The sequence below is a fragment of the Taudactylus pleione genome, unplaced genomic scaffold, assembly GCF_031769625.1.
Source record: "Taudactylus pleione unplaced genomic scaffold, aTauple2 ptg000083l, whole genome shotgun sequence".
Taxonomy (NCBI): Eukaryota; Metazoa; Chordata; class Amphibia; order Anura; family Myobatrachidae; genus Taudactylus; species Taudactylus pleione.
In genome coordinates, this window is record NW_028284485.1 from 657,035 (window position 1) to 672,832 (window position 15,798).

Sequence of the window (15,798 nt, forward strand, 5' to 3'; positions counted from 1 at the left end):
TTTTCGTTTTTTTTAAGTGGTCCCATCAAATTTGGGGTACATGAAAATGGGTACTAGCATATTTTGATGTCCCTAAAGTAGGTTTTTAAAAATTCTGCAATTGTGCACCTGCCGCTATAAATCTATTCTAGAAAACACCTGTCGCTAATAATCTATTCTAGAAAACACCTGTCGCTAATAATCTATTCTAGAAAACACCTGTCGCTAATAATCTATTCTAGAAAACACCTGCCACATACTTGCAGAATAGCCCTGAACCTATTTCCCTAGTTTTAAACAATTTTTTCCCATTTTTTTTTTTTTCACCCAATTTTTCAATTAATTTTTTGGGGTGTGCCTATTTTTTTTTTTTACTTTTTTTGACACAGTTATTTTTTAAATGTCATTCCCAGGGGTGCAGGCTGTTTTTTTTAAGCCTGCACCCCTAAACCCCAATTCTGCACTTTTTTTCGACACCTATTCAATGGTGAAAATTTAACCCCGTTTTTATCAAAGACTTTTCGAACCTGCGAAAAGTCTTTGAAATTGAATACAGTGTAAAACTAAAACCTGCAATAATGACGTCATAGGTGCGAAATTAACGCTAAAACTGAGTTTTCGCACCCATATTGAATTCCCCTAATAAGGGGTAATATACTAAAGTAAGAGTTTTTAGAAGTGAGTTTTAAAAGTGATGCTGCCCATATCAACCAACCAATCAGATTCTAGCTATTATCTTCTAGTAGATACTAGTTAAATGTTAAGTAGAACCTAATTGGTTGCTATGGGCAACATCACTTTTAAAATTCACTTATAAAAACTCTCACTTTAGTAAATTTACTCCTAACAGTGAAAGCATTGTCATCCAGATAGCCTCCTGACATACTGGGTCTTGAGGTAGAGGAGTAGCAAAGAAATTACTTGGACTGGGACCCGCCAGATCCAGAATGTAACCTCTGCCCAGAATGCCCTGGACCCAATGATCCGGGCCCAACAGGGCCTAGAGAACCTGAAACTGGAGTAAGTGGGCCTCTACCAGCAGACGGAGCCCCTAAACTGTCAGGTGGCCTGCTTGGCAGCAAGATTTCTTCCTGGTCGTCTAGTGGTGGTTACGATGAAGAGAGGAGCTACGATGAAGAGAGGTAGACTGACTCCTGAATGCATTAAAGCTACCATGTCCTGCCATGTGTAAAGGACAAAAACGAGGAGACTTAGGGGTAAATTTACTAAGATGGGAGTTCTATTTAAGAAGTGATGTTGCCCATTGCAACCATTCAGATTCTACTTCTCATTTACCTAGCACCTTCTAGAAGATAATACCTGGAATCTATGGGCAACATCACTTCTTAATAGAACTCAAATCTTAGTAAATTTACCCCTTAGATTTTGGAGGTAAGACCAGCAAATATAGGTTCCCCCCCCCCCCTCCCCGTTGCTTGAGAAATTAAGCAAACAGAGTGTCCCCCCAAACAGAATAGCTTCCAGAGTGCGCTTGGACTCCGGATCCGTCTGCCGAGATCGGAGCCAAAGCAAACATCTAGCTGGGACAGCCAGAGCTGAAATCCTTGACAACAGTAACTCTACATCAAAAGCCGCATCGCCCATATATACTGAGGCCTCTCGGATCTATTGTACCAAGTTTAGGAGCTTGATGGAAATAGCATCAGATTGCATGCCTGAAGCCAACTGCTCATTACAAGACTCCAGAGCCTTCTTTACCCAAGCAATTGCCAATGCTGGACTTAACGAAGCTCCTGTGAAACCCAAAATAGACTTGAACAATGCTTAATTTTTTTTCCTCTCAGACTGATCCTTTAAGGACGCAGCCTGCGTAGAAAGAAGAACCGTAACTTTCAAAAGGATGGCGATCTACTCGGGGATACACCTGCTACCTTGTAGTGTCCTCATCTACGAATGGATAAACCAACTCAAACAGTCTTGGAACCTGAAACCTGTCTGTCAGGCTTTAACCAGGCTTCTGTCAATGTATCAGCAAAATGAGAAAATGGCTGAAAACTGACCACCTGTTTCTTTTTACGCTTAAACAGAGAATACGAGGTACCTGCCACGAAACCCCCTGCCTCCTGAATGTTTAAAGTCTGCCTGACTGCAGCAATCAAATCCTAAACTCCCAGACTAGCTGGGGAATCCTCCTAACCAGTCTGATCTTCCCAATCGGGGTCTAGAAGTTCTCCTTCCACCTGTTAAGAATCAAAGCAGATTCTCAAGAGAAAGTAATCTGTTGGGATCCAGAACACTTCCTAGACTTTCAGGAGACACCCTCCCCTTGTGTCTCACCTCACTGATCAGCTTGTTCACACTCTGGGCTTGTTTCAGAGCCAGGTTGTCTTCAGTGGCCAGTGAGTGGTAATGAGCCGCCCCCCTCATCTTGGAAAGGTCTTTCTTGTATTTAATCTGAAATGGACAGAAATGTTTTGATTTTCATCAGGAAGGTTTAACACTCAATGGCTCACAAATGTCTAGATACATGCCATGGAATACATAGGTGTGCATTGGCCCACATCCTTCATCCATCCATTATTCATTCTTCATCCATCCATTACCTCACCTTCATCCATCTATCTATCTATCATCCATCATTTGTCCTTCGTTTGTCCATCCTTCATCAGTCCCTCATCCATCATTCAACATTCATCTATTCATCATCCATTCTTCATCCATCTATCATTCGCCTCTATCCATTATCTGTCCCTCATCCACCCATCATTCAATCTTTATCTATTCATCATCCATCCATCATTCATGCATTATCCATTCTTCATCCATCACCTGTTCTTCATCCATCTATCATCCGTCCTTCCTCTATCCATCATCTGTCCTTTGTCCATCCTTTATCTGTCCTTCATCCAGCCATAATTCAACCTTCATTTATTCATCATCCATCCACCATTCATGCATTATCCATTCGTCATCCATCACCTATCCATCACCTGTCCTTCATTCATCTATCATCCGTCCTTCATCCTTTTGTCTATTCTTCATTCATCCATCCATCCTTTAACCTTCATCTATTCATCATATCTCCATCATCCCTCCATCTTCCAACCTTCATATTTTCATCATATATCTGTAATCCCTTCATCATCATCATTATTATTATTACTATTTGATGGCGCCACAAGGGTTTTGCAATGCCTTATCCATTCCTCATCCATCCATCATTCAACCTTTATCAATTCATCACTTATCCATCCTTCCATCATCCATTCATTATCCGTCAATCATCAGTTTCTCATCCATTCATCATTCAACCTTCGTCTATTCAAAATTATACATCATTCATCCATCATCCATTCATTATCCCTCCATCATCTGTCCATAATTCTTCCTAAAGCGATCCATCATCCATTCATCATCTGACCCTCATCCATTGTCCATCCATCATATGTCTCTCATCCATCCATCATCATTCCTTCACCCCTCTATCATCCATCCATCCTTCAGCAATCCATCATCCATTCATCATCTGTCCCTCAACCATTCATCATTTACTCACCTATTCATCATCCATTCCTCTTCTATCCATCATTCAACCTCCATCTATTCATCATTTATTCATCCTTCACCCCTCTATCATTCATCCCTCATCTATCCATCATCCAATCTTCACCACTCATCACCTCTCCATCATCCATCCATAATTCAACCTTCACCTATTTATCATTTATCCATCAATTGTTCTTCAGTCATCCATCAGCCATTCATCATCCATCCATCATTCAACTTTTATCTATCATCATCCATTCATTCATTATCTGTCCATCAACCGTCCATCTATCATTCATTCATCCATCCATCCAATTTCTCCATCTATGGTAAATTATTAGATGTCTGACGGCATCCATCAAAATCTGGCAGAGATCCTTCTGGTTCAATGACTGGTAATGCTGGTGTGACCTTTTGCCAAATGGCTATCTACTATAACCAGGCATGACCTGAAGGATGTCTCTTCTGCCTTATCCACTGTGACAGCCAGAGGCAGGATTTCCCTTAGTGACGATACTCACATCGCTGGCGATGTCATTGGCCTTTTTGGCACTGAGATAAGCCGGAGTAATCATAGCAGGAAAACTCCCCTTTCCTCTGTATGGCTCATCTTCCTCATCATATTCCTGCCGGAGAAACGCAATTAATTTCCACACACATTAAGCAGAAAGATCATCTGGTGACGATTCCCACAAATAGCTGCAACAGTGACGATCAGTGTACCCCAATACAATCAGAAACTGGTCAATGTTAGTGTTCACTGCTTGAAATAGTATATTCCTATTTATTATCATGTGAGTATTACTGTGCTCTGGTTTGTACTTTATAAGATGTATTTTATGATATTTTGTATCTTACTCTGCAGATATAAGAAAACAAGAGATATGGTAAGAACTTACCTTTGTTATCTCTGTTTCTACGAAGTCCATAGGGTCCACAGGGTTGACCTTGGGGTTATAGCTGGATCAGGATCCATGGGCACCACACAGTTAAGCTTTTAGCTCCCAGGATGCACTTGGGTCCTCCCCTATACCCCGGCCCGAGCCACAGGCACCTCAGTTGGTAAGCAGCCTCGGCCGGAGGAGAATATGGAACAGAGAGAAGGAAGACTGGAACACACAAGAAACCATACTCACAGAGATGGGAGACGGAAAACCGGTGACCAGCCACACAGCCCATATGAAGCCAGGTGCGTCAGGGTGGGCGCCCTGTGGACCCTATGGACTTTGTAGAAACAGAGATAACAAAGGTAAGTTCTTACCATATCTCTTGTTTTCTACTTCAGGGTCCATAGGGGGTCCACAGGGTTGACCTTGGGGATGTCCCAAAGCAGTTCAACTAAGGGCGGGGACGCTCCTGTGCTGAAAGGAGCACCCGGCGCCCAAAGGATGCATCCTGAGAGGCGAAGGTGTCAAACGCATAGAACCTCAAAAACGTTTGAATTGAAGACCAAGTGGCCGCCTTACACAGCTGAACAGCAGAGGCGCCACGTCTAGCAGCCCAAGAGGGACCCACAGAACGAGTGGAATGAGCCTTAACAGAGGCTGGCACAGGTAAACCCTCCTGTGCATAAGCCTCACAAATAACGGAACGAAGCCAACGGGCTAACGTTTGTTTGTTGGCAGGCCAACCCCTCTTGTGAAAACCAAAGAGGATAAACAAGGAATCAGACTTCCTAACCGAAGCCGTCCGGTCCACATAAATTCTAAGTGCCCGGACCACATCTAAGGAAGTCTCACCAGCTGAAAGATCAGGGGACTGAAAAGCTGGCACAACAAGTTCCTGATTAATGTGGAACTACGAGACCACTTTGGGCAAAAACTCAGGACGAGTGCGGAGCACCGCTCTGTCCTGGTGAAAAATCAGGAAAGGAGGGCGACTGGAAAGCGCCAGCAATTCAGACACCCTCCTGGCCGAAGCAATTGCCAGGAGAAAAACAGTCTTAAATGTCAGCCACTTGAGCTCCACCGACTCAAGAGGCTCAAACGGAGGACCCTGCAGGACCCGTAGAACCACCGCCAAGTCCCAAGGAGCCACAGGAGGCACAAAGGGAGGCTGGATCCTGAGAACACCTTAGAAAAAGGTGTGAACATCCGGCAGTATTGCAATCCGCCATTGAAACCACACGGACAAGGCGGACACATGAACATTCAGAGATGCAAGGCGTAAGCCGAGGTCCAATCCTGATTGAAGAAATTCCAAGATCCTAGAAACCCGGAACACCTGAGGATCATAATGTCTGGACTCACACCACTGAAAGTAAGTGTGCCACACCCTGTGATAAATCCGTGCTGAAGCAGGCTTGCGTGCCCTGAGCATGGTACCAATAACCGAACTGGAGAAGCCCCGAGACCTCAAGACGGCTGTCTCAAGAGCCACGCCGTCAAAGACAGCCGACCCAGATCCGGATAAAGGCAGGGCCCCTGAGACAACAGGTCCCGACGCTGAGGAAGAAGGTACGGAGCGTCGATGGAGAGGCTCCTGAGATCGGAGTACCAAGGACGTCTGGGCCACGCCGGAGCTACCAGCACAAGCGTGCCGCCGTCCTGCTTGAATTTTCGCAGAACCCGAGGAAGTAGGGATATCGGAGGAAACAGATACGCCAGGTGAAACGTCCATTTCACCGACAGCGCGTCCACCAGACTTGCGCCTGCGTCTCTTGTCCTTGACCCGTAAACGGGCAACTTGTGATTGTGACGGGAGGCCATCAAGTCCAGCTCCGGCAGTCCCCACCTGTCCACGAGTAGCTGAAACACCTCTGGGTGAAGCGACCATTCCCCGGGAACGTCGTGACGGCTGATGAAGTCCGCTTCCCAATTGAGGACTCCGGGGATGAAGACCGCCGAGATCGCTGGAATGTGACCCTCTGCCCAAGTCAGGATGCGAGACACCTCCAACATCGCTGCCCGACTGCGAGTTCCTCCTTGGTGGTTGATATACGCCACCGTGGTGGCGTTGTCGGACTGCACCTGTACCGCCCTTCCCTGAAGAGCGGGGCCGGACGACTGCAGGGCCCTGTATACTGCCCGCAGTTCCAGGATGTTGATGGGAAGAAGAGCTTCTTCCGCAGACCAACGACCCTGGAGAGACAATGAGCCGGTCACTGCCCCCCAACCCCGGAGACCGGCATCTTTGGTGAGCAGGACCCAGTCTGGGATCCAAAAGGGGCGCCCCTCGACCAGATGAGCTGTCTGAAGCCACCAAGCCAAAGATTGCCGAACGTCCGGAGACAACACCAGCACCTGAGAGCGGATCCGGTGAGGTAACGCGTTCCATTCCGATAGAATCAGCCCCTGCAGGGGCCGGGAATGGAACTGGGCAAATTCCACCATGTCGAATGTCGACACCATGGACCCCAGAACTCTCATAGCCGAATGGACCGACAGGCGGCAACTACTCAGGCAACTGCGTATCCGCAGCTGTAGGGAGGTGACCTTCTCCGGAGTCAGGAAGATCCTTTGCTGACGCGAATCCAGCAGGGCTCCCAAATGAACCATCCGCTGTGATGGAATCAGGGAGGACTTTTTCCAATTTATCAACCACCCGTGTGCTTGCAGGCAAGCGATCGTCAGGTGGAGATGTTGAAGCAGTACCTCCGGGGAGCTCGCCAGCAACAGGAGGTCGTCCAGATACGGCAGCAGCCGTACATTCTGGTTCCGAAGATGTGCGGCCATGACCGCCATAATCTTCGTGAACACCCTCTGTGCCGTGGAGAGACCAAAGGGTAGCGCCCGGAACTGATAGTGGTGTTGAAGGATAGCGAACCTCAGATACCGCTGGTGCGAAGGTGCTATCGGAACATGGAGGTAGGCGTCCTGGATATCCAGGGACACCATGTAATCCCCCGGTTCCATCGCCAGAATGATTGAACGTAACGTTTCCATCCTGAACTTGGGAACTCTGAGGAATTTGTTCAGAGACTTCAAGTTGAGGATAGGGCGATGAGAACCATTGGGTTTCCGCACCAGAAACAGAGAAGAATAGTACCCCGTCCCTCGTTGTAATTGAGGAACGGGAACAATGACCCCTGCTTTCAGCAAGGACTCTATAGCCTCCTGAATCTGTAACGCCTTGGTCTTGTCCTGAGAAGGACTCGTGCAGAAAAACTGGTGGGGTGGTCTGTGCCGAAAAGACAGGGCGTACCCCTGGGAGACCACTTCTCGAACCCAGGCATCCGTGGTGGTATTGTGCCAGCACTGGGCAAATCGAAGAAGTCGGCCTCCCACTCTGAGGTCCCCCAGAGGGAGGCCCGTCCCATCAGGCCGCAGGTTTATCTTCCTGCTTGGAAGAAGGGCGCCGAGCACTCCAGGCTTGCTTCTTGGGTTTAGAGGCAGTCTTACTCGCCGACTGTCTCGGGAAGGACTGACCTTTTGCCTTACCCTGAACCCGAAAGGAACGAAAAGCCGAACTCCGAACCTTAGCAGGCAGTGCCGCCGAAGGGAGGAAAGCCGACTTGGATTTAGCCAGGGTATCCACTATTTTGTCCAAGTCCGGACCAAATAGTAATTCCCCATTGAAAGGTAAGGCTTCCAGGCCTTTCTTTGAATCAGAGTCTGCTCTCCAGGACCGCAACCATAAGGATCGGCGGGCAGACACCGCTGCAGCCGATACCCGCGAAGTCAGCAAACTAGCATCTAAAGAGGCTTCCCCAATGTAAGAAGCAGCGTCCCTCATCTGACCCAACAACGCCCTCTGGACATCCGGAGCGTCGTCCGGGAAGGTATCTTCCAATGCATTGGCCCACCCCTCAATGGCCTTGGCCACCCAGGAGATGGCCATGGATGGTCGGGCCACCGCCCCGGAGAGGGAGTAAATAGACTTTAAGCAAGTCTCAACTTTCCTGTCCGTGGGATCCTTCAGCGAGGATATAGGGCCTGATTCAGACCCACTCGCGAGCGGCTGTCCGCTCGCAAGTGGGTCGATGTTATGGACTGAGCATGCGCACGACGGAGGGAGCTCCGTCGTGCGCATGCGCCAGACGCGACGAGCGAAGGAAAGTCCTTCGCTCGTTGTGTCTGATCAAAGGGGGCGTGCTGTCGATGTTGATTGACAGCACGCCCCCTTTGGTAGGCGTGCCGGGGGCGTGCCACCCTGACGGGGGCGTTCCCACGGGAACGCCTCCCGTCAGAAACCGGCCCACTGACATCACTAGTGATGTCAGTGGGAGTGATTTTGGCTCTGATAGAGCCAAAATCACTCCGGAGCTTGCGGTTGAAAACCTCAACCGCAGGCTCCAGCTCGCAATTTCGATGGTCGCGATGGTCACGACCATCGCGGCCATCAAAATGCACGCTCGTATAGCCTGTGGGTGGTGACCCACAGCTATACGAGCGTCCAGGAGGACGCTCCATTTTCATGGAGGCCGGCCCTCATTCAGAGCGTGCGCTCTGCTCAGAGCGTACGGCTCTGAATGAGGGCCATAGACGGTAATGGCAAAGTAGAGCTCCTTATTAAACGGGTGACATGGGAATCCACCGCCGGTGGAGTTTCCCATTTTTTACAATGTGCCTCAGGGAAGGGATAATTAGAAGCCAACCGCTTCTGAGGAAGGAATCTCTTACTGGGCGCCTGCCAAGCTACCGCCATATGATCCGTCAACTGATCCAACGGGGGAAACATAGCAGAAGCCACCTTAGTTTTTTTTAAACTAGGATACTTCGACTTAGGAGCCGGTGCCTCATCCTCTATAAGAAGAATGGCTCGCACCGCCCTAACCAGTGCTCGCACATTAATGGACGACTTGGTATCCATTGCCTGGACCGGGGCGTCCGAGTCAGTGTCATCAGGGACCTCCCCATCATCTGAGGAACCCTCTGAGTCTGATACCTGAGCCGCCAGCGCCATGAGTGGGCGTTTTGAAACCCTAGAAGGCATGTCAGTCTGCAACATTGACTGAAAAGCCGAGGATGCGGCTGCCAAATTTTGCACGGAGTTGGAGAATGCATCCACCCAGGGTGGAGGAGTCGCCATAGGTACCTGAAAAGGTACCGCAGGCTGCTGCGGCACAGGGGAAGCCTGTATATACATAGGCAACCCCGCATAGGGACCCACAGACTGAGACCCAGGAGGACTCCGCAATAACTGCGGGACACCCGGGGAATGGGGGATGGTCGGCTGGGGTAACGCCCTAGTAGGGAGAGCAGTCGGGACCGACAGACGGTCCGCAATAGACACCAGCACTTGAGAAAACATCGCCCACGGTGGTTCCTGCGTCACAGAAGGTCTGGATGGGCCAGGAGCCACCTGGCACCGACTACACAGGCCATCCTGTGACAAATCCTCCCTATTCACTCCTGCAGAACAGCGTCCGCAGGAGGCCAACGCCGGAGCCACTGAGCGCTCAACCTCCTCGTCTGACATGACAGAATATATTATATATCTGGCAACAGGGCAGAAGTAAACGCACTCACCGGTGTGTTGAACAACAGCCCACAATATGGCACTGTGTTGCACACAACTGTATGTGACGAACCTCACAAATACGTGATCTATATAAGTGAGGTCAGTAGAAACACCCTTCCCCCACACATCTGTAGGGGTCGTAGGAGAAGTAAAGGGACAGGTATAAGCTGACAGTAAGCGGAAAATAAGCACAGACAGGCAGCACTAGCAAAAGTCACATACCATGCAGAGAAGATATACTCACTGCACCTTTCCACTACAATCAACCTACCCAGATTCAGTGTCTGGGAGGGCTATAGTGCTGTGTACACAGGGGGACCGGACCGCTTGCTCCCTGAGATCTGCGTTGCCACTGTGAGAAAATGGCCCCCGGAGACCCCAGAGGAGGAGTGGCCGTGAAACTGCAGCTCAGCGACGCCAGACTGCGTGCTGAAAGGCGCGCTGAGCTGAGGGGAGGAGCCGCTGAACAGGGAAGGCTTCCTCCCCTGGCTGGCCATGACCCCAGGGATGCTGGCTTCCCGCTTGCCTGTAATCCCTAGTGGTCCCACGGGTTATGGGGGGGGCCCGCCGCCACTGCCAGCAGCCTCCGGTCTGTCCCCAGGACCGGAGGCTAAAGGACTGCATTTTAAGGCATTCCGCGCGCCGCCGCTAGCCAGCGAAGCGCGGCTTACCTGAATCCCCGGCGACTCCGGCAGCAGTCCTGGGAGGTAGACAGAGTCCGGCTAGTACGGACTCTGTCCTCCGGCCGCGATCCCCAGATCAGTACTGGCGTCGCGGCGCCAGTCGGGGATCAGAGCGGCAGCGTGGGCGTCTGTATAGACAGCCCTTCGCTGCCGTCTGTAGTAAAAAGAGATAAAAATAAATAAAATCTAATTTAAAATAAAAAGCTTCTGGGGGCTGCTCCTGTAGCCCCCCTGCGCGGTGACTGACTCCGGCCGGGCACCAACTTACACTGAGGTGCCTGTGGCTCGGGGGCGGGGTATAGGGGAGGACCCAAGTGCATCCTGGGAGCTAAAAGCTTAACTGTGTGGTGCCCATGGATCCTGATCCAGCTATAACCCCAAGGTCAACCCTGTGGACCCTGAAGTAGAAATAAGTAATTTCTGTGTACTGATACTACGTCACTTCTGAAACCGTATGGTGGCGCAGTTCGTTTGGAATCCTACAAGGATGGGTCCCAAATGACATGTGAAAACAGCGCCACCCTACGATAAACTTTAAAACTGGTTGGAAAGCATGTGAATTTTTCAGCTATTATTACACTAAAAGCACTGCTAGCCTGCTGGGTCTTATGGTTCCACAACAGCTGGAGAGCTACACATTGCCAACCTTTGTCTATCATTACACTAAATTCGATCCTCTACTACACAGGTTCTCAAACTCAATCCTGTTTTCCAGGTCTCCTCACAGAATCACAAGTGACATAATTAGCACCACCTGTGGATCTTTTAAAATGTGTCAGTGAGTAATGAATACACCTGTGCACCTGCTGGGTGACCTGGAAAACGTGACCTGTTTGAGGTCCCTAGGACCGAGGGCCTGATTCAGAGCCGGACGCTTTTTTTTTTTTTTTAACAGTGCGGCCTTTTACCACCCACAGCTTATGCGAGCGTCCATGATGATGGTCGCGATGGTCAAGACCATCGCAACCATCGGGCTTGCGACGAGACCCTTGCGGCAGGGTCTCGTTGCCGCAAGCCCTGGAGTGCCAAAAGCACTCCCACTGATATCACTTGTGATGTCAGTGGGGCCAGCCCCAGACGGTAGGCGTTCCCATGGGAACGCCTCAGTTTGGGCAGCAACGCCCCCGGCACGCCCACCAAAGGGAGCGTGCTGTCACTCACCATCGACAGCACGCCCCCTTTGGTGCGAGACCCATAGTGACGGCTTGGCCGTCGTTAATTCGGGTCTCGCGCATGTGCATGATGGAGCCGCCTCCGTCGTGCACATGCGCACTTGGCCAACATCGACCCGCTTGCGAGCGGGTCTGACTTAGGCCCCGAGTTTGAGAATATCTGCAAGTCTACTGCAAGTGGAGCAGCTCCACGGCCCTTTAATAGTTCTCATGTGAAACAAAGAATCTAAAATGCTGAAATAGGTAAACAAAAAAGTGCATTAGAAGCACAGTCTTACTGCTGTGTTCTTCAAATCATCTTTCTCAAGAAATGTTTAATTTTATTATATACATATTAGTCACAAATATGTGATAAGAAGTTTTGTGATGTAAGTTGGAAACATCTGCTCTGAGTGCCCCCTGGTGGAGACATTGGGAAATACAATGTGATTGCAATCCCTCATAACCTTGCTTTAATTGTATTGACGATTATGCATTGCCTTAAGCATTTAACCATAAGCCATGATAGGCTCACAGCACATATGTGGGAATACAGTACATATACACATAATAGAAATGAGTTATACAATTTGACACCACATTTGGTTACAAGAATTCACAACTGTATACTTTTGTTTAGTATTTTTCTATTATGGATGTTTATTTCAAATTGACACTTTACCGTTTTGTTTCATTCTGCTCCCAATATTGTTTGTGTATTATTGAAGTTGATTTATTTAACATAGAAAAGTCGCAATTTGGCTCTTCTGCTGTATATATTATTTATATTATTACACCAGTAGTGTCTCATACCCAACACGGGCCTCATACCGCAGTGATGTCACTGCTCCCTAGTAGACTAGGTGTTCATCCCCGGAGAACTATCTGCTAAGTGGTGGAAGATAGGATTAGGGCCTATTCTGTCCTGTTAAGTTTGGAGGTTGGGGGGTGTAGATAGGTGGGTGCATCACACAGCTGACAGCTCCGCCCCTCCACCCCCGCTCACGCTTGTCACTTACCTGCTCCAGGTGTTCTGTACTTTGCTTAGTAAACGCAGAATCTGACGCACTTGTCTTCCCCTTCACCTCCCTGTGGTAACGCTGGTGATATTTCACCTGACATAAAGGCAAGAGGGAACAGAGGCGTTATGTCACCGTATTACCCGTTACCCAACACCTAATGGAAGGGAGGATCTGTCTGAATCACAGTATGGAGTATGTCATATTCTGCTACCGTACATAACGTTGCTTGCACCTCTGGGGTACCAGGAAAGGTATTAACCCCTTTGTTACCGGGATTCCTCCGGATTACTCACTAGAAACTCTTATCCAGAGAATTGGCGTCAATTTCAGATGAGCATGTGATCGCAATTTAGGGTTGTCATTAAATAATCTGCCCGACTCAGGATCGTCTGCATATAGGGTCTGATTCCGAGGATGAACGCACATCTCCGATGTTTTGGGGTCTGCGCCCGAGCAGGACTCGTTCTGCACATATGCAGAACGGGTCCTGCCATATCGCTAGCAGACCCCCTAAAGCCGTAGCATGATTGACATGCTGCAGCGTTTTGGGGGAGTGCCTGGTCGCCGTTCCCGTAGGTATGTCGCCTCCATTTTCCAGGAGGGACGAGGCCAGGGTCCGCGTGGGTGGACGCAGATTCCTTGCCTCTTGCGTGACTAGGCACCGGCCAGGCTGCGGAAGGCTTCAGCTCCTGCAGCTTGACCAAAGGAGGAACCATCACGACCATCGGTCGCGATGGTGATCCCAGCCTGCGACATCGGTTGCAGTGCTAGGATCGCAAATGCAGCAAGGAGGTGTCTCCTGCGTTTGCATCTGAGATGGATGGATTTGCACAACCGCTTGTGAGCTGCTCTGCAAATCCGTCCATATCTGATTCAGGACAATAGGCAAAAATGCGCAAATTTGCTTCTGCACATGCGCTATTTGCTAAAACTCGCTATTTGTGCCCAAGAAAGGAACTACAACTCAGAATCAACCAGGAATGGTTATAAAACGGGACAGCTTAACACATCTCAGGAGAATATAGAGCCTCATTTATCAACGAGTCTTATCATTCACAACAAGTGATAAAACTCGCTGCGTATAAATAGTGCTCCAGCCAATCAGCTCCCAACTGTCATTTTTCAAACAGATGTCAGTCGGGAGCTGATTGGCTGGAGCACCATTTATCACTTGTTGTGAATGATAAAACTCATTGATAAAATGAGGCCCATAGTGTCAGAACTGGTGTTGATTGATGGTCAGAGTACCATGGAAGAACCACAAGCCCCAGCAATCCTGCACCTTTAATCGCTGCAGGTCTGTAAATCTGTGTGTTCTCCAAAAGCGGAGTGACACTGTGGTGGAAGCAATGACATGTGAGAGAGATATGCCACTAGCAGCAGGAGACCAGCCTGAATCAGACATCGATGAGACCTGTACTATCATGCCTTGTTACTGCTTGGGGGCCTGATACAATGACACACCCACAACACTACAATGACACATCCACAACACTACAATGACACGCCCACAACACTACAATGACACATCCACAACACTACAATGACACATCCACAACACTACAATGACACGCCCGCAACACTACAATGACACATCCACAACACTACAATGACACATCCACAACACTACAATGACACGCCCGCAACACTACAAGGACACATCCACAACACTACAATGACACGCCCGCAACACTACAATGACTCACTCACACGACAGACATTTTTGCTGTCACTTCAGGCCACTGCCCATGATCGTCCATGGCGATCCCGTGTACAACAGCGAATTTGTGCGTGCACTCAGGGAAACGCACATGCGGTAGGGGTTTCTGGAATATTTTGCATATGCGCAGTATAAATGAATCCCTCAACTGCGTGGACATCGGCAATGCGTGCAGTTAGAGCGCACATCTGGATCACCTGTACGTTCACTTTGTAATAAAGATATGCCAAGCAGTGGAGAGTGATAAAGTGGAGAGAGGGAAAGCACCAACCAATCAGCTCCTTACTGCCATTTTTCAAACACAGTCTGTAACAGCTGAAGAAGGACCACTTAGTGTCTGAAACGCGTTAAGCTGAGGTTTCGTACAGGACATATCGGTGGTGGTGCGGCATTCTCCTTTTTCCGAGGATTGGAGCAAACAGGTTTCCGGGACTTGGGGACTCCAACCCTTATACTTTCCAGTTGAAGGGGTTAACATTCTGCTGCTACCATGGATATGGTGATATATGCCTGATGTTTTATTTTTCAATGTGAGTGTGATGTTTAATAAATGTGTTTTATTGCTTCAAAACAATATTGCACTATTATAGTCTTCTTTTTTTGAGATCCTTAACGAATACTGAAGAAATACAAAGCTCCAACAAAAGAAATGCCTAGGATATGGTGATATATGCACATTTTCACAGTTTATATGTGAGCATAATACTTGGCAGCATTTAAAATACTTTGTTTCTTAAACAGTATTATAATATATGTTTTTCTTATTTTTTCTTGGGGTCAATATCTCTTGGAGAAATATGACTGCTTGAAAAAGCATTAAAGTACATGTAAGAAATTATTACAAACTTTTGGGGAACACGAATCTGTGCGCCGGTGTGCAACACTATTTTGTTGTGATTATTGTTTGAAGCTTGGTGAAGGCTATATTTGTGTTACACAGGCAGCTGGGTATTATATGTTTGCGCACTTTGGATCTTATTTATATTAAAACAGCCAGTAACATGGCAGTTAGGAGCTGACTGGTTGGTACTTAGGGCCTCATTCAGAGGTGGTCGTAGGATGCAAGCGGTCGTTCTGAAACAGGGTGGCCGCTTGCATCCTGAACAGCCGCCTCCATGACGGTCGTTAGAGCTGTGGGTTAACACCCACAGCTCTTAACGACCGACAAGGGTGATGGTCGCGAGGGTCAACCTTAAGCCCCAGGGAGCTTCCTGCTCTGATCGAGCAGGAAGCTCCCCACTGACATCACTGATGATGTCAGTGGGGCCGCCCCCAAACGGCAAGCGTTCCTACTGGAACACCTCCGTTTGGCCAGGCCCGCCCCCGGCCCGCCC

General features: G+C 48.8%; 1 protein-coding gene across 2 annotated transcripts in view; it reads right to left on the minus strand.

Moving 5' to 3' along the window:
* Positions 1 to 15,798, minus strand: part of NRAP (nebulin related anchoring protein) — a 157,116-nt gene that overhangs the window by 98,575 nt on the left and 42,743 nt on the right. For both annotated transcript variants that reach the window (XM_088468250.1, XM_088468251.1), the window contains exons 9-11: positions 12,742 to 12,837; positions 4,008 to 4,112; positions 2,278 to 2,394 (exon numbers count right to left, since the gene is read on the minus strand). In XM_088468250.1, the coding sequence (XP_088324376.1) occupies positions 2,278 to 2,394; positions 4,008 to 4,112; positions 12,742 to 12,837 (318 nt within the window). The remainder of the gene's footprint in view (positions 1 to 2,277; positions 2,395 to 4,007; positions 4,113 to 12,741; positions 12,838 to 15,798) is intronic.